This window comes from Acipenser ruthenus, chromosome 9, assembly GCF_902713425.1.
Source record: "Acipenser ruthenus chromosome 9, fAciRut3.2 maternal haplotype, whole genome shotgun sequence".
In the NCBI taxonomy this organism is placed as follows: Eukaryota; Metazoa; Chordata; class Actinopteri; order Acipenseriformes; family Acipenseridae; genus Acipenser; species Acipenser ruthenus.
The window spans coordinates 17,047,760-17,069,057 of NC_081197.1; the positions used below are offsets into that span (position 1 = coordinate 17,047,760).

Sequence of the window (21,298 nt, forward strand, 5' to 3'; positions counted from 1 at the left end):
AACTGTATGTTAGGTGGTGTGAAAAATACTCGTTATAGAATACTGGTAGGGTTCTAAGATGTGTTTGTGTGTTATAACAATGGCTGCTCCGTCATCCATGTTGTATGCAGGAAGCATGTTATTTTTAAGGGATGTTATTTTTAACATTGCTGTGGTGTGGTACAAGGTAATAATGCAACTTATTAAAGCGATGTCGTTATAACTATTATACTTTAACTTCTTACATATATTTATTTATTTACCCCTGTTTGTGTGAAATAATTATTGTGGTCCACTGAAAGAGTTTACTTGAGTGTCTGGGTGAAGCATTTCATCTGTAAGCAGTGGTTTAAGAACAGGTGACATTAGTGTGATCTCACAGCTGTGCTTTATTTTCAGTTCTGATATTGAGTAATAACAGAAATACTGACCTCCATGGAAAACAATGGGAGAGCATTGTCTGCTTGTTGTATAATCACTGTATTCATAATTGAAAACGCAAAAAGGAAACTTTTACATTTTTGTGTCTCCTCGGGAAGGCCCCTTTCAGATGATTTTGTGCTGCACCTGTAATTTTAGAATAATATTTGGAAACAGCAACTGCTATCAGAATCCAGCCTTGCCTTCATTCAGAACAGATTCCACCCAGATTCATGAAATGGAAGCCGGGTCGGTTTCTCATGTTCGATCACGGGAAGGGATGTTGTGTCAGTTCTAGTTTCTAGCATACAGGACTTGGGTGACACCTGTATCATGAGTTACAATACAGTTTTTTTTTTTTAAATTGTGCTAGCTTGAAAATACTGAAATAAAATGATTATCTTCACATGAGGAAAATGCAGAGACATTGAAAACATGCGAGTCATAGAAAAAGCTATTAAGCATTTTTGTTAAAACTCGGAGCAGGATTATTATTATTATTATTATTATTATTATTATTATTATTATTATTATTATTATTATTATTATTATTATTGGTTTTACAGGACACTCATCTCGAACATATATTTCAACATGTGAATATAAAGTAACAAAAATAACATTCTTACTATGTGTTTCAAGAGCATCTAATGAAGTATTCTGTGTTTGCATCACTGGTGATTAGAGGTTTCCAAGGACTGTTGTCTGCCATTGTGACTGCTCTACCAACTGTGAAGATGTTTTGCAAAACAGTGAAAGGCTTACTTGTTAGGAATAGCAGGTTTGGAACTGTCATTTGAAAAGTCTCAAATCAGGCATATAGTTATAGCACATGTTTTATTCAGGATAAACATTTTAAACATTGCATTTTCCCTGTGTGTATGCGTACGTTGCATGTTTAATTAAAAAGTAAGCTTCTTTGGCTTGCGATCAGAACAGAAAACGTGTGTAACTATACAAGACAATACAGTAAATGGCCCTTGTGACCTTTTGATAAGGATTTTCAGGGCAATTGAATATACTATTGGTGGACATCATTAAGGAGAATGCTTTGGTCTCAGTGGGTCTGTTGCTGATACCTATAAATAAAAATAATAATACTCTTGGTGGGATGTATATCATTGAAAGCCTGTCAATTATTAACATCTAAACACCATTGCTTGCTCATTCAAATAAAACTTGTATACAAAGTGTAAAATTCAGCTTGGAAAATAGCTGCATTTTGTAGAATAACATTTTGTACTAACTTGTTTGATTTATGTATCACAGCTTCTCTTTGTCATCATCTAGTTTGTTATTTATACTCCTGTGAAAACGGGATCAGCCACGCAGGAGCACTAATGTACCCTTTGTTATGTGCAAAGACGACAGATGAGAAGCTTGTCTCCAGGTCCCGAGATAGATGATACTTAGTTAAGAAATTACTGTGTTGTTTTAATGACAGTAACAACTATTGAGTGAGACTGAGAGTAAACTGCCAGTTGGTTAACTACTGCCATTCCAGGGTGGAGATTTTAAACACCTAACATCCAATTGGGTTCCTGGTGTTAGACTGTCTCTGCCAGGTACTCCACTGAGGAAATATTTAAGTGTGATAACAGTCGGTGGTTTATTCACAAAAGGAACAGTTCCTACTGTATAACTAAATCCCATCACAACAAGGTGCAGTGGAATCAAGGTGCAGCAGTGTGGAACAGCACCATGTGTGTCCTAGTTGTCCTTGTTTTGTTTTTGTTCTGAAAACCTCGATAGCTTTAGTATCTGGGGGACTGCTAATTGTGCTGAATCAATGTCAAATCCTGTTTTTGCATTCAAACATCAACGAGCACAGGGATATCTCTATTAAGGACCACCAAATTGACTCAAATGGTTTTAATAACAGTAATAGATGGAGATTTTCAGATTGTCTCTCGAAGTGCCTAATGGAGAGAGCTCTATGGGGAGCTGTTTTTTATACTGAGCCTCATCAGAAGGGGTTAACTGTAGTAAACAAGGCAGCTTTAGTTTTAACCTGCATCCTAAATAACACCAGTTACATTAGACACAATTTGACAGTCTCTGCTTGAGAGAAGTCAAGGACTGAATGGCAGGGGGGTGCTCATACAGCTTTGAAGGGATGCTCTTGTATCTTCTGCCTTGTCCCTCTGCTTTCATCAACCCTTAGATCACAAACATTAAAAAGAAAAAAAAGTGCTTTTGATTACTAATGTAGTTGGGCAGCCAGTAAAGCTGCACTACTGTTAATCTTTATAAAACCGCCTCTAAAAACTGGCCTTGATTCTCCAGCGCTTCAGCATACTGTGAGGAAATTGAAAGAATGGGCTTTGACGTTTGTTGTCTGTACCGTGATAGCGATGCCTAAAAATACAGCACTTTACTGGAGGCTATCAAGTAAATGAAAAAGGGTGTATTGTGGCTATTTCTAGAATCCGGGTATATTGATTTGCAACAGGCTGTCTTTACCAGATGGGTGTGCTATGACGTCAGTGATGTACTGTCTTCTTTCAGTGGCTGTGGCCTTTGCATTTGATCTTGTCAGTGCTTGCGTCAGTGATGCATATCATTGCCTTCGTGATGTCAAAGTGTGGGTGTTCAGTTATAGACACATGGTTAACCTAATGTGCTGCAGTAAATCCTGAGCACAATTTTCTTCCGGGAATAACACGGAAAGAATGATTCATCAATGTTCACATTAGGCTAATGCTAAGTATAGAACTTCTCTCGACCTGCACTGTCTGAGGGGATTGTTATTGTATACTCACCTCATCTCCTCTCATGAGGAGAGGTGAGGGGAGATTGTTTCCCTGCAAGATAAGAGGGACAAAAATGTAGCCTTGGCTCTTTCATACAAATCAGTGTTGTTTAGTGCAGCAGTTCTCAAACTTGGACACGCCCCCCTTCCTCTTGTCTGTGGTACTTGACGCTCCCCCCTCCCCCACACACACATACATTATTATTATTTATTTATTAGCAGACGCCCTTATCCAGGGCGACTTACAATTGTTACAAGTTATCACATTATTTTTACATATAATTACATTATCTTTTACACATTATTTTTTACATACAATTACCCATTTATACAGTTGGGTTTTTACTGGAACAATCTAGGTAAAGTACCTTGCTCAAGGGTACAGCAGCAATGTCCCCCACCTGGGATTGAACCCACGACCCTCCGGTCAAGAGTCCAGAGCCCTAACCACTACTCCACACTGCTGCATACATACATACATACATCTGTACATATACTGGTAAAAAAAAATCCAACATGCCTGCGGCTTCTCTCTATGTCACTGTTGTGTTTTTTTGTTTTGTTTTGTTTTGTTTTTTCACAAACCAGCCACCGATTCATCGTAATAAGAGCAAACTTAACACTGCAAATTACAGTTTACCGATTGTGACCAACGCTTACTACATAGTAAGCTGATAAACACCATACATTGCCAGATGGCAGCGGACTTCATCCAAAAATATGCAAGCTTAAAAGGCAGCAGTCAGATGCACAGCGCCATCTACAAACACTGACATGCCTGGAGGTGTCAGCAGAAAGATTTGTTTTAAGTTAATATATACCGTATAACGGAACATTTTGGCTGGTATTAAGTTCGGCGGATTTATTTTTTTCACAGCACGTTCACAAAAAAAGTCACAGTTTTGCATTTATACTTTTAATTCCAAAAACATTTAAATACATTTACAGTAACTCGTTATAGCATCTACAATGTAACTGCAGCAACTTGGAGAACAACAAAGAAGGCCTTCTAATCAGTTACAGTATTTATCGTTCTTATATGGCCCTTAATTGTAAGAACCAGTAAACTTTTATGATAAGTATTTGCTGTCTCTCAGTTTTAAAACTATGGTTCACAACATAACACAGTTGAACAATCACAGTATTACCATGCAGTAACTGTAGGGCAGTGTTGCCATGTGTGAAATCTTTAACAATAAAGCCAAAACAAAAATGCTTTTATTTGCTTCAAAATCATTTCAAACTGGTTACTAGATTAGCAAGCGCTGACAAAATCATCTGTTTTATCTAAGTTTTAGATTTGTTTCTGGACTTTGTGATACCTGCACGATGCCTGCATTGGTAGTCGTGTCTACAACGTATTGACAATAACAATCAACCATTTTGTTACAGACTTTCAACAAGTCTGGCACAAACAGTTTTGTCTTACTTAATTAAACCGTTCTAAAAAAAGAAAAAAACACTTAAAATAAAAAAGAACAGTCCTACTACAGTAACAGGCACTTTACACTGCCTCTGAGTTTCTGATTGCATCATCAGTTCCACATTTTTTTTAATCCACTGACGGTCTACTTTTAATGTTTTCAAACAAATTGGCTTCATCGCTGCCATTCTCATATCCACTTTGATATCTGACACATTATTGCTTTTGTCCAGTGCTTCTTTAATCTGTTCTGTATACCAGTCTGGCAGAGGGTGGGATTGAGTACTGTATGCAACCCTGATTGGTGGAAGTATTATTGGCGATCCAATCAAAATAGCCAAATAAAGTATCCACCTGTTATACGGTATAGCCTAGGTTAAGATGTGCGCTGTAATATATAGTCCACTGTTTTCACGCACAGCGTTTTAAATTGGCACTGTCTTTGTCAAAACCATTGCTTATTTCATTCCATTGCTAAAATGGATGTTGGGATGCAGATGCAGAGCTAATAAGATATCTAGGGTGCCACTGTTGAAAAGACTACTGAAAACCGCCTACATTGTTTTTCCCAAGCACAGCAGCCTGTTATTGATATAGTACAATTACAGGCCTGTAATTACAGGCACTTTTGAGTTCTAAAAGCGTATCATTTTCTAATCAAGGGGGTAAATTATTATCTTAGAAGTGCACAGGAATTGATACAGCAGACTGCTGTTGTTTTGTACAGGACAATGTAGTAGTAATAATAATAATAATAATAATAATAATAATAATAATAATAATAATAATAATAATAATAATAATAAATAACCCTAATTCATCATTACTAATAATACAAGATAAAATATAGCCTAATATACGGTATGATGCTGCAGAGTATCACACAACCCTTAGGTTTTTTCAGCTTTTTTTGGTATAATTAAGTCATGTAACAGCCTACATCTTTCCATTTATAACAGAAGATTTCAAGACCACCATGGTTCCTTCACCGTGTGACAATTCACTGCCTTTCTGCTGTGAAGGCCTGGGTCAATTCATCTTTAGTAATACAAGAGACAGGAGTTGATACTGGACTGTTGTAAACTGAGCCCACAGTAGAAACACATCACACAATACCCTATATTTCATTGTCTGCTTACCAAGCAACACAACCCAGCAAAGAGAACTTTCCTCCTCAAAATACCCTATAGTAAATGTAAAAAGGTGAATGAAACTGGATTTCATTAGTAGATGTTTACTTGCTGCTTAGCTCCCTCTAATGGTCAAATATTGTCATTAAATTCTTGAACTGCGGTGTTTCCCTTGAAATTTTGTTTTCAATCACAAACTTGCTCCGCTACTCTCGCACCAAGTGGAAACATCAGAGCAAGCTTTTAATGTTACACAATTCACTATTCATGTGAAAGACACAGTGACACCGCACTTTGCATGGCCATACCATTCAAGAACATAGATCTATTTTGATTGCACTGACTTAGAGCTATCAGCAAGTAAGAAAAAGCTGTTAGATTGAAGGGTGTCGAAGGCATTATGCTCATAAAAAGACCTATCGTTTTAAAGGTTTAGGTTTGGTTGTGCATGCAGATGTTTAATATGTTACTCACCTTAAAAAATACATATGAAAAGTTTTGGTTGAGTGAAATTAGTAATTAAAACACGATGTAATACCTGGAGTGAAAAATCCTTTACATAGCTTTATTTGCCAATCTTGCAGTCAAATGCTAAGATCGTTGATGTAACTTAAAAAAGGATGGTGAGTAAGTAGATTCAAGAAACTGCACAGAGTCCTTTTCTTCAGTCAGTTGTTAGGTTTATTGAAATATGCAGGGAGCCTGGTCCCAGGTACAGGACAAACAGAATACTCGTTCTTACAATTGTTGCATGACATTAAATACCCTTCTGCATAGGTGTCTCTCTCCTCCTCTTTCTCTGACACTTAACCAATAGAAAAGGTACAACTCATTATCATTATGTGTGTGTGTGTGTGTGTGTGTGTGTGTGATCTAGTGTGAAGATCTCTGAACTCAGTGCAGTCTTCAGACCCTAGTGCCCCAAAGGTCCATACATCTGTTTTTTGTCATCTTCCTTGTTCCTATCTCTCCGTTTTGCCTAAGACCCTTTTATCCCAGTGGCACTATCTCTTTGGATCTCTCTGAAGTCTTAGAGCCTGGTCTCTTCGGTCCCCTTGAAAACTAGCTTTATGACCCCGTCATAAACCAGCTGTATTTTCTAAGCAAAAACCTGTTAACTAGTTTTATACCCCAGTGGACTCCCGAAGGGCAAACTTCTTTCATGTCAGGGCTGGAGATCAAAGGACTTGTTTGTACAGCCGTGTGCTGCTGGCCAGCCATTTGCTTTGACACAAAATAATCTTAACTTCTCTACCATATTGCAGCCTTCATCTATCACAGCAGTGCTTGCATTTTTTGAACTAACAGTTTTTTCTATCCAATGTTAAATCACTTTTCAGAAAAATAACATGAATACAGCCGTCATTCCTCATGCGTAGCAAACTGCTATTCAATACTTGTTCCATGTTTTCCAACAATCGTTTTTTTTTTTTGTACCACACAACAGTACATGTTTACAGACCACCTGTCAAATAAATGCACTAAAGGAGAGCAACAGCCGACTGAGGCAAGAGTCTGGGTTGCTAGAATCTGAGGTTTTGTAGTTGGCGCTATCGACAGTGGTGTGGCCTGCACCACAAGAAGAGTTGCTGGAGGTGGAGAAAAAGTTGCCGGCAGCAGAGCAAGAGGTGTCAGCGGTGGAGAAGCAGTTGCTGCCTGCAGCTACAGAGAAGGAGAGGAGGTAAAGAGCTGGGTGCAGTCCCTTGACCCATATGTCTGGACACCCTGCCGGAATGCCTGAATCTCCCTGTGCTGGACCTAGTGCCCAAGTCGGTGCACCACCGGGCACAGTCAGTCGTCTGGTCTCCTACTCAGTTTCCCCTGAATCTCCAGAAGTCACTACGCTGTCGGCAGACGTCACTGGCGTTCCCCCTGTTCTCCCTGGCGGATCAGACGTCACTGCGCCGGAGCCAAGGCTCTCCCCTCTGCCTGCTGCTGCACCCACCAGGTCACCGGCCTGCGCGCCAGCCGCCCCTGTCATCCTGTTTGAGTCCCCCGTCACTGGTTTGCGGTTCCTTCCCGAGGTGATGATGAATCGACCCTCCCTCAAGCCCGCCCGCAACAAAGGGTGAAAATGGACAGTGTGGGACTTGAGAGAGGGTGCTGGAATTTTAAAGGTGGAGGGAGAAGTGGCATTGGAAAGGCAGGTATGCTGTACACAAGGGGGGGGATATGTGGCAGACTAGGGGGAGGAGGAGTGGGAAATGTAGTCCGGGAGGGGCTGAGGGACTACATCACCCAGCATACCATGGGTGGGAAATGTTTGTGCTGGGCAGTCTGTGTGATGGCAAGAGGCTGTCAAGGTATGTTCATCTGTGAAAAAGGAATGGCTGTGTGTCAAGCCTGGAAAGACAGAGGTACTGTGTGAAACCTTTTGTGTGTTGTGTACCGTGAGAAATTGTGTTTTGTTAATCGGTAAACGGCTAAGCCATCCGATCTAGTTTAGAACTAAAAAAAAAAGTTGAGTTAGTATTGCATGTGGGAGTTAGGTTTTTGATTTGTTTTCTGTAAATAATAAAAATGGCACGAAAGTGCTTTAAAAATCAATTTCTGTCTCTGGGCCTGCATAAAAAGGGCAATTGAACCTTTAACAATTAATGAAATCCATCACAATATATAAATAGGTGTTTTTGTAGCCTGGAGCTTTTTGCCTTATCCCAAATTCTTAGGATTTAGAATGAAGAAAATAGTTTGGGGAAGAGCCTGGGATGCTTATGAGATCTTAAGCAATTCAGATCTTGTTTTTTAAAAACAAATAAATAAGAGGTCATTCATTTTTTTAGGATCTCATATTATTCTGTGGGAGTCCTCTGCTAAGTACAGCCTCAGGATTTTTTTGACTGTGAAGGGAGCTGTATTAAACTACAGTAAATAAGGGGATTTTAGACTTAGATTTCAGTGCTGCTTAAGTGTTGGCACCCTCCTGGTAACTAAAAAAACTTGTATTTCTTTCTTTAAAACATTTATGCTAATACATTAAATATTACACGTTTGACTCTTCCCTATGTTTAGGTACAAAATCAGGCTTATATTAACAAGGATTTCCTTCATATAGTAGCCTACAGGTGATGACAAAAGGGGATCAGAAATTGTCATTATTACTGGTCTCTATCTTGTAAGGGCATTTATAATGCATCTTATAAAGGATTGTCTTGACAACATTGCTTTTAGTTATTATAAAAAATGTGTTCAATAAAGCAGGACAATTGATTTAGACTGACTTTTAATCAATTACCGTATTCTTTTGCCAGATGCAGTTCATCAGTGGGAGGTTATAAATGACCTAACATGACAAACTGTGCCAGTGTGCAGTCGCAAACTAATATACTCCACCAATGCTGTCAACGTTCCTACAACTGCTAATAACTTAGAAACCATTTAAGCTTGCTGCTTCGTATTTTAAGTGTTATGGGAACCATCCTGGCAACATTTAATAGCGCCCTTTAATTTGATCTCAGACCCAAGATGGCTGCCACATTCAACTCATGACTTCCAGGTTTCCGGGTAATAAAGACCTAAGGCTTAGCAGTTTTGACTTCGTATTCTGTACACAACTGTAATCTGTGTTATTCTTGGTCGTGTTTGATCACGGGTGTTGTGTAAGAAAAATGAATATGCCAGTAATTTGACACCACATTGCAGCCTCATATTTTACCAACTCTCTGAGGTAGTGACTTCATAGTTGCTGTGTTATGTAAACTCAAATGCAAAACAAAAACATCTCGTCCTATTTTATTACCAAGTTTCTTTTTGACTACTGAAGTATGTAGGCCTAACAACAGTTTTCAAAGCCTAATGGAACACTGCTCCTTTAACTGTAAACTGTGACACGTAATCTTAAACTCTTCTTATCATGTGCCACAGTTCAGCCCAGCAAGCAGTATGAAACCAAAAGTGTGTTACCTGCACAGCCTGGTCACTGACAAATCACTTCATCTAAAAGAAGGAAACTTGTTTTTGTGTGTTCTTGTTTTTGCTGTCGGCATTTTCCATATGCAGAATGAGTGGTAAGACTAATGGTGAAGCCTTTCAGATTGGGCTTTCTATGCAGTTTTCAGTGCCAGTGTCAGACAGGAACAATGTATTTAAACCCTGTTACTGCTGAGCCTTTTTTTTTTTTTCTATACAACAGGTGTCAGTTCAACTGCTGTTTAGTGTTTGTTACAAGAGCTGGCTGGAATAAGGCTAGGAAAACAATGCAAGAACAACATAACCTTGCTTTATATGCAATTTCTGTGCTCTGTTATTGATTATTTGTTTCAAAAGTAAGTGCAAGTACAACGCCTAACAGAAAAAAAGCATATTTTATTATAAAGAACTCAGTGGTGGCTGGTGAACATTGAGGCAAAAACGTTTTCGCACCGATTCCTTCTTATACTTGAAACTCTATTGTGATTAATTAGCACTGATATTATGTAAAATGGTGTATATTTGCACGACTAACAACTTTGCTGTTTCCATCAATATACTGATTAACCAGCACTGACAGACACTTTGTATCGTCCGCTTGTATAGCCACATATTTGGTGCTTTTCAACTGCTGGTTAATGAACTCCCTAGCAAATACAAACAAATAATACAAAAAAATATTTGTAGCCCAAATTCAACCAAATACCAGCCCAAAAATAGCCCAATATTATGTTGCCTACACTAACTCAAAAGTAACCCAATAAACATGGTATTATCTAGTTTCTTGCATTTTTATGTAGGTATTAGAATGATCAGAACTCAGCAGTGCACAAACACACACTGTGCAGCTACGGGTAGCAGAGTGGTTAGTGCATTTGGAACTGCGTAAGCAAAGGTCTTAAAAGGAAATTGTGATTACACTTAACTTCTGAAATAAACTCCTTACCTAGTCATTAGGACTGCTTATGTTTTTAATCAGGCTGATGAGATCCTAGTCTTCACCTGAAGTTTCTCTACATAATTCAGTCCCAAGAATGGTATTCATTTTGTCTACTCAAAGAAATAAGCTGAAGTGAAGCTCGTGTAGGGCTGCAGTTGTCTGACAGTTATTGTTTCCGATAACTATAGCAGCCTGTGGCCTGGGTGGTAAATCCAGAGGCCAAAACCCCACTGAAAATCGCTGTGGCTTCACCTCCAGACAGATATTGGAAATCAAAACTGTGCCACAGGGGCGGTGAAGAAGAAAGCCCTGCTATAGATTTTCTGTGTTCGATTCTGTTTAGTGACACACACACACACACACACACACACACACACACACACATTTACAAAGCTGTTGCTTATAAATTAGGTTATTTATTTTCTTTCATTTTTTGCTCATAATGAGATGTATTAGAAAGTTGGGAACTAGATGAAATCAATAAGTACTTTGCCCTCTGCTTGAGGGAGGCATTCAGTTATTTTTTTCAAGCAATTATTTATTTTATTTTAAGTAGCTGAACCTCGTTAAATGTTTTGCTGATGATGGTTTTCCAAAATATAATGGGCCCATAAACTCAATTTGCCCATATTCTGTCAAATGACAATTAAACTTTTGCCAAACTAATAGCAAACACTTTTGAGTTGCATTGTTTCTAGTTTTGCAGTATTAACAGTTTGAAATTAATCTTTGGAGAAAACACTGTGATCCACTGGGCCAATTGCATTTTAAAGGTTTAAACAGTACAGTAATACCCCACAAAAAAAGTCTTACCTAGGATACAGTACTACTTCAGGGAGTTCTTAAAAATGAGCAGCTTCATATGAGGAACTGTATTCTGCATGCCAGTGCTCTCTGCTTTATGGTTACCTGGTTACTGGAATCATGAGGGGAATCCCATACTGTACAGAAATCACATGAATTAAAGGAGACCCTAAAATGCTCATGGGAGATGCAGAGATTTCTGGGATCCCACTCCCTTGCTTTCTTGCTTGAGACCTTGTCTGAATGGATACACTTTAACAGTAACTCTTTCAGCACCCCAGACCTGTATTCAGGTAAAATGCACTTTAACTGCATAGTATAAGTTAGACAGAAGACCAACAACGGTAATCCTGTGTTTGCCAATTTTTACTACTTCTTCATTGTTCGCCACAAAACAAGGTTTTTACTAAATACTTATTGGAATAATATTAACAGTAACATTTTATATTTCTTAGTCTGAGAGAGAAATGTTCTTTGTCTTCAATGTACTCTTTTAATCTGAAAAACCTTCTGTGGTCTTGAAAGCTAGTGTATATATTTTTTATACATATTCTAGCTGATCCTTTTAAACGGGTATCACAAAAACAGCCATGTTCATATAGTAAGTCTTTGTGGACCAGCATGGCTGTTCACTAGAATAGTATGTTGCTTTTAACTGTGTGTTTGTGCCTTGCTATCCTGGATATTTTTAGATGAGAGAGTTTGTTCTTGAAAGTTGTACTGTAGAGTCTCTGGCTTTGTATTCTAAAGTGTATGTTTTCACCTGTCAGGTCCTGCTCAAGTTCCAATGATGTCTCCAAATGGTTCAGTGCCTCCAATATATGTGCCTCCTGGATACGTTTCACAGGTAAAGCCGACATTCACCCTATAATCTGCTTTTCTGTTGTGTCATGTGAGTGTGTGCTGTCCTGCTCACAATTATTCCTTCAACCTAATACAATCAATTGTATCATAACTGCCAGTCAGGTTTTATTCTTTTGTATAGTTCCTACTTTAAAACATCTTTTACTTCCTTCAGGATTTCCCAGATGAGTAGTTATAGGAGCCCGCCCTTTTGTTTATATATATTTCGGCAGTCTCAGGTTAAACGCACAGGTGCTTATTAAAATACACCATCAGATTTGGAGAGACCAAGTTCTGCCAGCGCATAATCCAAATCCAGTCTCCATTTAAACAACTTTGAACAGAGCCAATGGGAACAAACAAGACTGATTCTCAAAATGCCCAAAACTCTTTACCAGTTGCCGATAGAAGCATTGCATACAACCCAATGGTGCTGCCCCACAAACCTATTGCACCCGTCATACATTCTGTTATTTGTTCCCCAAGGTGCTCTATTGACCAAATGTCACTATCCGGCCATGATAATACTATACAGTAGCTGATGCATGTTGATGCTACAGCTTTCTGAACTGTTTCACCCAATATGTAACATACAGACTTTTATATCTAAAAGTAAAGTCTCACCTGTGCTGTTGTGTCTGAGTTGTGCAGATTATTGAAGAGAATGGCGTGCGGAGGGTCCTGGTCTTACCTCAGGCAGAGTTCCTACCGGGGAGCCACTCGCCGTTGCATCCTCATCTGCCTGCTTTCATTCCTCACCACGCCATGATGCCTCCTCCTCCACACCACGTGTACACCACAGTGAGTGGGGCCGGGGACATGACAACCCAGTACATCCCCCAATACCACCCGTCACAAGTCTACGGGGACCAAGGTCAGTGACACATTTGATTCATGAAACGCAAATACTTACATGCTGAAACATTAAGATACTCTAAACTGTGTTAAATCAAAATACCAAGTTTGACTGGGCACGTGACTTAATGTTATCTGGAAAAGTATGTGTAATGCTGGGGAAGGCCATTCCTTTTAATGAATTTAATGTCTGCTGTCGGGAACAGTGCTGGCGAGTGCACTTTTTAGTTCTTTTAAGCACATACTGCTTATCGTACCTTATTGTATGGTGGATTTGAGATGTGTACTAAAGTACACTGGGGTCTAGGTTGAGACCACAAAACTAATTTCACTTGTCAACCCTGGTCTCCAGGAGTGGAAGGCAAGAAAATCTAATTTTGATTAGATTAATTAAATATCTCCTGTTTCTTCTGTTCTGTGTGAGTCTTCACTAACAGTGGCCTATACAACCATATTGTAAATTCTCTGTCCAACTAATAATGTTGTGTTTTTTATTTTATTTCTTTATTTATTTTTATGTTGCAGACTCTCATTCACTTCATGGAAGGTCTGGCTTTGTAAACAGAGATGACAGGACTAGTAAAACATACGAACGTTTGCAGAGAAAATTAAAAGACAGACACGGTGGTGCGACAAAGGACAAAATGAACAGCCCACCCTCCTCGCCGCAGAAAAGTGACTGCAGTTCCCCTACAGACATCCAGAATGGGCTTGGGAAAGGGCAGAACTCCCCTGGGGCTGCCCCAGTTAAAGGGAAACAAGTAGGAAAAGTAAAAGGCAGTCCTCGAATAGACACAGAAACACAAGGTAAGTTAATAACAAAGTAACTGTGATTAGCAGGTTGAGGATCAAACTCCAGTCTCTTATTTTCGGAAACCCACATGCTGCCTATTGTAGGCATCTGAGTAGTCAAATCAGACCACAGTGGAAGAATAGCAGTTATACTTTTATTAAGTAATGTTTAGCATGCTGCTGACCACCTAACACTGTTTACACAGTGCATTGAAAGAGCTACTGCATTTAAGACAACAGCTGGATTTATTAAGCTCTCCATAATGCAAATCTGTACTGCAGATTTCTTTTGCAGTCAGTGGTGAGTGTGGAACAGTTCTTTTGCTGCAGAGTGTTCTTGGCACCCAAGTTGGTGACATCACAAGGCCTCATCTGGGCATCTGTAACTGCTGCAGCTGCCTTGTGACATCATCAACTTGAGCATGCTTGGAGGGGCTGCCGCACAACATGACATAAACAATCCCAAACATTGCTGTGTGAAGTGACAGGTGGTTCATCTTAGGTAATTCTCGTAAGAAATGTCCTTTTAATGATGACACTAATTGGATAATGATGCTTAATTATTGCATTAGTGGGCATTCATCCAGTTAATGCCATCTGTTTGCTTTCAAAATTGCAGTGGAGTGTCCTTGCATAACAATTTTGCAGTAAACTATCCCCCAGAATAGGCACCCTTGACAGTGTTTTTACAGAAATGTTTTAAGGTAACATTGCATATCCATTGAAAATGTGGTGCATGATATGTTAATGAAGAAAATGTCAAGGAAATGCTGCATAAAGCCATAAAGGTCACTCCTACACCTGTTTCCAGGATTTCTTTGCAAAGACTGTGAATACTCTGCCAAGAGAAACTCTTCCACGGTTTCAAGTGGTGCTATAGTGTTATTTGCACTAAGGGTGCTGTTAAGGGCTGTGTTAAGTTTGCATGAATTAGACTACCACTTACTTAAGTGACAGGAAAAAAGCACTGCCATCTTAAATTGGTCAGTGACGCATACTGTATCGAATTTGTTTGAATTTAATTTGTGTAATGCACATGCAGAATTCAGTAATTGTAAAGGGAGAAATAGCCATCAACATGATTTTTTTTCTTTTTTTTTTTTTTTAAACAGAGCATATTTTATTAGCACAATACTGCAACTGCACAGGAGAAAATTACACCCATTGTGTAATGGTAGCCAGAGTGACATTTATTCAGTGCATTTATTGCTCAATCATTATAGCCTATTTAGCCCTTTACCATTGTACCTGAAACTTAAAGGGAGATGCAGTTTTTATATGCCAGTCATGAGAGGAACAGTCTGTTTACACAAATGATTTTTCTCTGTCGCTCAGTAAGGTAGTGATATAAATGAAGCTTTATTCTTGAGAGGCACGTTACACATTCAGATGTCAAACTGACCTCCGCAGCTAAGGTTTCACTGTTCTATTGTCAAGGTGCCCTGGGCTAAAAAATGTGTTCATGTCATGGCAGCTTGATACTGAAATGAATGCATCATCATTATAATCGGCTGTTTCCAGGGAGACTGGTGATCACGTAGCACTGGGTTTAGTTCTGAAGCAGATGTCCATAGGTAAACCTGCTAAATTAATTCATTGGACCCACTTTCACTTAGTTGCTTGTATGTATTTTGCCTTGTGAAAGTGGAACTTTTTTCTTTTCTTTTCAGCTTATGTTAAAGATTCTTCCGCATTCATTGAACTGATGCTGATGCATTGTTCCACACAGACAGTGTTTTTTTTTTTTTCCTCCCAGTTCCCAACATGGGGGGATTGATCCGGTCTCATCAGAGAGCTTTGTTTTAAGTATATCCCACAACAGCCTTCTAGACAACATGTTTAGAATTCCAATCAGGAATAGTTGCATATTCCCAACAACAGATGTAGGCCAAAATGAGTTTTAATAGACGTGTGAAATGTGTAAGGAGAGTTTCAAAATCAACAAGGACACTTAACATATAGAGAAATTGTGATGACACTTGCCACGACATTATTTTACCATAAGTCATTTACATGTACAGTACATCCTGTAGGTTATGGTGATCTACTTTTTTCATAGCTTCGTTACTGACATACTTCATTTCAAAATTGCTGGCTGATCAAAACCAACCACAACATTAATGTTCCTGGTTTCTCCATGCCTTCTATACTACAGAAATACCAAAATAAATTAAAATGTCAATGACAAACGCTTAGTTTTAATGTATACTACAGTACTGGAAAACCTGTGTGTACTGCCTCTCTGGTCTTACAAGCCAGCCAGCTCCAAAACAGATGTTCTTTTTTTAATGCAAGTCAATGAGTCATTAGGAAACCTTTTCCATTTAAACTTAAAATTACAAGTAAGTTCGTACGGGTACTATAATTGCATCAACTTGTATGTAAGGGGTATACAGGGTTATGGGCACTGACATGCCTGATGCTGTGATAGTTTAGATCTAACACATTATTTGTTTTGTAGAACTAGATGAAGAGACAAAGGCCCTTCAAACTCTGCTTTCCAATATAAGCAAGCCAGTGGTAAGTAAACCTTTCAGACTTTATCTGTAAAGACTACTAGTTCAGTGCTTATAAATCACAAAGAATACATCTCTAGTTTTAGTGCCTGCATTTTGTTACCTTACAGAATCAATGGGGGTGTGCATTTTGATGTTTCCATTGTCATTTTTTTTGTAACCTGTGTAAGGGTGCCAGAATGTGGTATCTGCATTGTGAGGTAAAACAAGATGTTTAATTAGTATTAATTTGTCATTTAGCAGACGCTTTTATCCAAAGCGACTTACAGAGACTAGGGGGTGAACTATGCATCAACAACTGCTGCAGAGTCACTTGCAGTAGGACCTTGGTTTGACGTCTCATCCGAAGGACGGAGCACAGGGAGTTTAAGTGACTTGCTCAGGGTCACACAGTTAGTTAGTGGCTAAGCAGGGATTATTACCGGGGGCCTCCTGGTGTCAAGTCTTTTTCTTTAACCACTGGGCCACCAAGCCATCAAAACTTATCAGATGTCATCCCATGCATAGAAAATACAACACAATTCTGAAGAAAAACACTTTATGTTTAATAGTCGTTCCTGAGTAACATCTTCATTTTTGTGATTTATAATACGTTAATGTGTCTTGTGTGGGTGTCCCCTTTTATAAAAAATAAATAAATAAAATAAAACTGAATGTAATGACATCTCTTCTACATTAAGTGAACATATGAAACTAACTTAACACATACAACACTGTAGAAACAATGCTGAATTGCTTTGCAGTGTTAGTTCCTACAGCACTGCCATGCATGTACTGGAGCACACTCTGCTGGATATATGATGTGTCCCTCAGTTTCTTTTTTTTAATTTTGTTAAGCTTAGTTTCCTGGTGAGATTTATGAGCTATGTATCAAATATAAGAAACAACAGTGTAGGGAACTATTAAAGTCATATTCCACAGTAACTCAAACTGTACTGTGTAAGAATATTATTCAGAACAAATGTTCATCACAGGAGGAAGTCAGATAATGCGCTGTCGACTATCTACTGTGCAGTACTGTCAGTTTCACACTTCTCTATACCAGGCATTTATTTCCATACACCAATACATGAATACATATTAACTTGATAGCAGACATCCCGTGTAAACCTTTACATGTCTTCATTATGTGAGGGAGTTAAAGTACTTTGTAACTGTGAAGCTACTGGAACGTTTAGCTGCAATTTCGTGATTTAATAATTTTTTTAAGTGCTGGTGGTAGTTCACAAAATGACAGTCATTGCAATTACTGTACACTGATGCAGAACTGTTGTCCACATAACAGATAATTGCAGTCAAGCATAATTGTCTAAATTGTTTGAATTGTTAAGCATGCCAATTGTCTCTAATTGTTATATTGTAATTATGCTCTTAGTGAATAATTTTGCAAACTTTAAATGGCTTTATTATTAAAATTGATTTCTAGTATTTGTCATCTCTTTCTGACATATACAAAACTATATATAAATTCAGTGGGAAGTGTATTTTGGTCATCAAACCAGTCCTTGACCTCTCTTCTAATTTTCACATTGGCCATGTTTGATTGTGAAAAGAAGGTTTCATGTTTGTTTGATTTTTGTAAAGCATGAGGATTTGTCTAAAGCTTTTTGTCCTGCCAATTTTATATGTAGACCACTAGGAGGAGCTCAGGTCATTCACTCTTTAGTTATATATGGTATATAAAGGTTTTTCTCAATATCTTATCCATGATTATTAAAAAACAAGTCTGATTCACTTAGTGATTTGGGGAATTTCATGGGTATCAATTTTAATGCGTTTTAATGGTGTTTTTAAAATCTCACTCCTCATTCTTTCCCTCTTTTAATGCTCTGATCTTCTACGTGTGTGTGTGTGTGTGTATATGTAACAGCCCAAAATTAGGTAATTCATGTATCAACTAGAGACTAGAGAACTCGCAGTCTGAAATTATATATATATATATATATATATATATATATATATATATATATATGTGTGTGTGACAATTCTGAGGTTAAACATTCCTTTCAGCACTGCTCAACATTCTGTAGTGTTTTCTCTATGGGGTTTATTTATTCTAATGCTTTATATATTGCAGATGTCAGACATTGAAGCAAAGACAGCAGTTGTTACGTGGTCTCCCCCTGCTGCTGTGAATGGGGACAGTGATATGGCAAATTTACCAGACTCCTTTTTTTATGAGGTTGCTGTCTCCAGCAGCGGAAAATATGGCAAATTCAAAACGGCATATAGGCAAGTCTAAGAAAAATAATGAATGCATTTATAAACAACCTTTCATAGCCTATGGTTTTCAATAAATGTTCCTAATAATGTGGTCACGCACTCAGTTCTTGGTGAAAATCTATCAACTGTTTTGCTCACTATACCAGTGTACTGTACCAGAGATTGGGTAATTGTGCAAATTGATTTATTTCTACCTTTCAAATGTCGCAATCCTCTGAAGCCATCAGCTTCCCATTCAAATTGTAGTGATAATGCAATATCTTTCACAATTTGTGTGATTTGTCTCAATTGGCTATTTTGTATAATGTGTAATAAGACAAAATGCTCTGGATTCTTTTTTTTTTAATGTATATGGAAATGAGATTGGAAAAGCATGTGTTCATAATTTGAACTGTAAATCACAATTCAGAGCTGTTAGTCATTTGGAGAGCTACAAGTAGCTTTGTTAGTGCTTTTGGTCATGTTTCCAATATAACACTTCTAAAGTGACTAGAGACTGGTGGGAAAGACAAATGCAGCAGAGCATAGCGGCTTCTAAAAGCCAACAATAAATACACACAATAACCCAAACTGTGATTTGAAGCTGTAACTATCTGCATGTTCAATGGATTTTAACTGAGGAACACTTTTTTTAGTTAACTCTTTGAGCAAGTATAAATGAGTCTGTTTTAACCTTGTCTTTTCTTTTAGTGGTGAAGAACTTACTACAACTTTAGAAGACCTTAGACCAGCAACAGATTATCATACAAGGTTTGTTTTGTGTGTGGATGTGTTTGATAGTTTTTCTTGGGTTTCTGCATTATTATTATTATTATTATTATTATTATTATTATTATTATTATTATTATTATTATTATTATTATACAGGGCAACTTACAATTGTTACAAGATATCACATTATTTTTACATACAATTACATTATTTTTTACACATTATTTTTACATGCAATTACCCATTTATACAGTTGGGTTTTTACTGGATCAATCTTGCTCAAGGGTACAGCAGCAGTGTCCCCCACCTGGGATTGAACCCACAACCCCCCCGGTCAAGAGCCCTAACCACTACTCCACACTGCTGCCCAATGATGCTCTATTTACTTACGAAGTCAAATAATTGTAACAGCAAACAAGAAAATACTACAACAATAATACAAGCGCTTGTTAATGCAGCTCTTTTTTTTCTTGGCAATTCTATATGGTTACATTTTTTTATTCCTTATTTATATGCTTGAAAATTCACCCATTGATTTCTGGGATACCAATTTGTCCTGCGTCAGTACATTGCAATTACTTCACTTTCTGTGTTACAGGTAATAGGATCCCAGCCTTAGATGTTATCCATGGGAACTAATATGGTGTCAAGTGGGGTCCTATTACAGGTAGCACAGAATTTGAACTCGTAATTATTATTATTATTTGTTTATTTAGCAGACGCCTTTATCCAAGGCGACTTACAGAGACTAGGGTGTGTGAACTATGCATCAGCTGCAGAGTCACTTACAACTACGTCTCTCCCGAAAGACGGAGCACAAGGAGGTTAAGTGACTTGCTCAGGGTCACACAATGAGTCAGTGGCTGAGGTGGGATTTGAACCGGGGACCTCCTGGTTACAAACCCTTTTCTTTAACCACTGGACCATACAGCCTCCTCGTTATTATGCTGTGGCAGGATCAATGGGATAATGTGAAAAAAAAAAAAAAGTGACACATGAAGGTGAACAAACTAAAGACATGTTTTTAAATCCTTTATTATTACTCCCACCAACCTGCATGTTGTCTTCTTTACCCATTTAGAGTGCAGGCAGGGTGTAATTCTTTACAAGGGACGCCATCAGAACCTGTCAGTTTTACTACGTTGAGCTGTGAACCAGATACCCCAATTCCACCAAGAAAAACAAACAGGACCAAAAACTCTCTTGTTTTGCAATGGAAGGTAAAGAGATATTCAAATGTTTAAATTGCATACAGCCAGAAGCATCTTCTCACAGATAACCATAGCTGAAGTTAAGATATTTGTGGGTCTATTTAATTAAGCAATAATGACCGACAGGCAGGGCATTTCCTGGCTGTTAATGCCCCGGCTGGGAGAGTTGAAAACCTGAGGCGTAAGCCAGGAAATGCCCTGTCTGGAGGTCATTATTGCTATTATAAACCATCCTTTATGGTTTTAACAGTAATAAAAGTGGTTCTTCCACCTGTGAAACATTAAAAACATTAAAAAAATCAAAATACAGTTTAGTTTAATTTATTTAAGACAAGGAAAACATTTAACAACTTTTTTGAAAAGAAAAGTTAGTTTTAAATAGATAAATATAACAAACTGATTCTATAACTAACAGTATTATTAAACAAATTAATTTATTCTTAAAAGAAAGGAATTCAATTAGTCATTTAAATATTGTAGTTATTTTGTAAAGTTCATTTATTTTTTTAAGTTTATTTATTTCAAGTTGAATTGTAGGTTTCCTGTTAAAGTGCAGTTTTGAAACGTAGCCGGTATGTTCGTGGCTGAACTTTCTGAGGGTGGATCTAGGCATTGGGCTTCGGTTTTTTAATGTGCTTTTGCAATTTTGCAGTTTGTTGGAAGGTTTGTTGCTGATTTCCAGTTATTGACTGCTGGTGGACATTAATAATTGCAGGAGTTAAGATATTGGAAAGATGTGAAGACCATTATCGTTTATTGAATAGAGATGGAGCCAGTATTTTTTTTTATA

General features: G+C 38.0%; 1 protein-coding gene across 2 annotated transcripts in view; it reads left to right on the top strand.

Moving 5' to 3' along the window:
- Nucleotides 1-21,298, top strand: part of LOC117405912 (fibronectin type-III domain-containing protein 3A) — a 104,200-nt gene that overhangs the window by 51,215 nt on the left and 31,687 nt on the right. For both annotated transcript variants that reach the window (XM_034922916.2, XM_034009423.3), the window contains 7 exons: nt 12,128-12,204; nt 12,852-13,074; nt 13,581-13,862; nt 16,309-16,367; nt 18,441-18,595; nt 19,277-19,336; nt 20,379-20,517. In XM_034922916.2, coding sequence (XP_034778807.2) covers nt 12,128-12,204; nt 12,852-13,074; nt 13,581-13,862; nt 16,309-16,367; nt 18,441-18,595; nt 19,277-19,336; nt 20,379-20,517 — 995 coding nt within the window. The remainder of the gene's footprint in view (nt 1-12,127; nt 12,205-12,851; nt 13,075-13,580; nt 13,863-16,308; nt 16,368-18,440; nt 18,596-19,276; nt 19,337-20,378; nt 20,518-21,298) is intronic.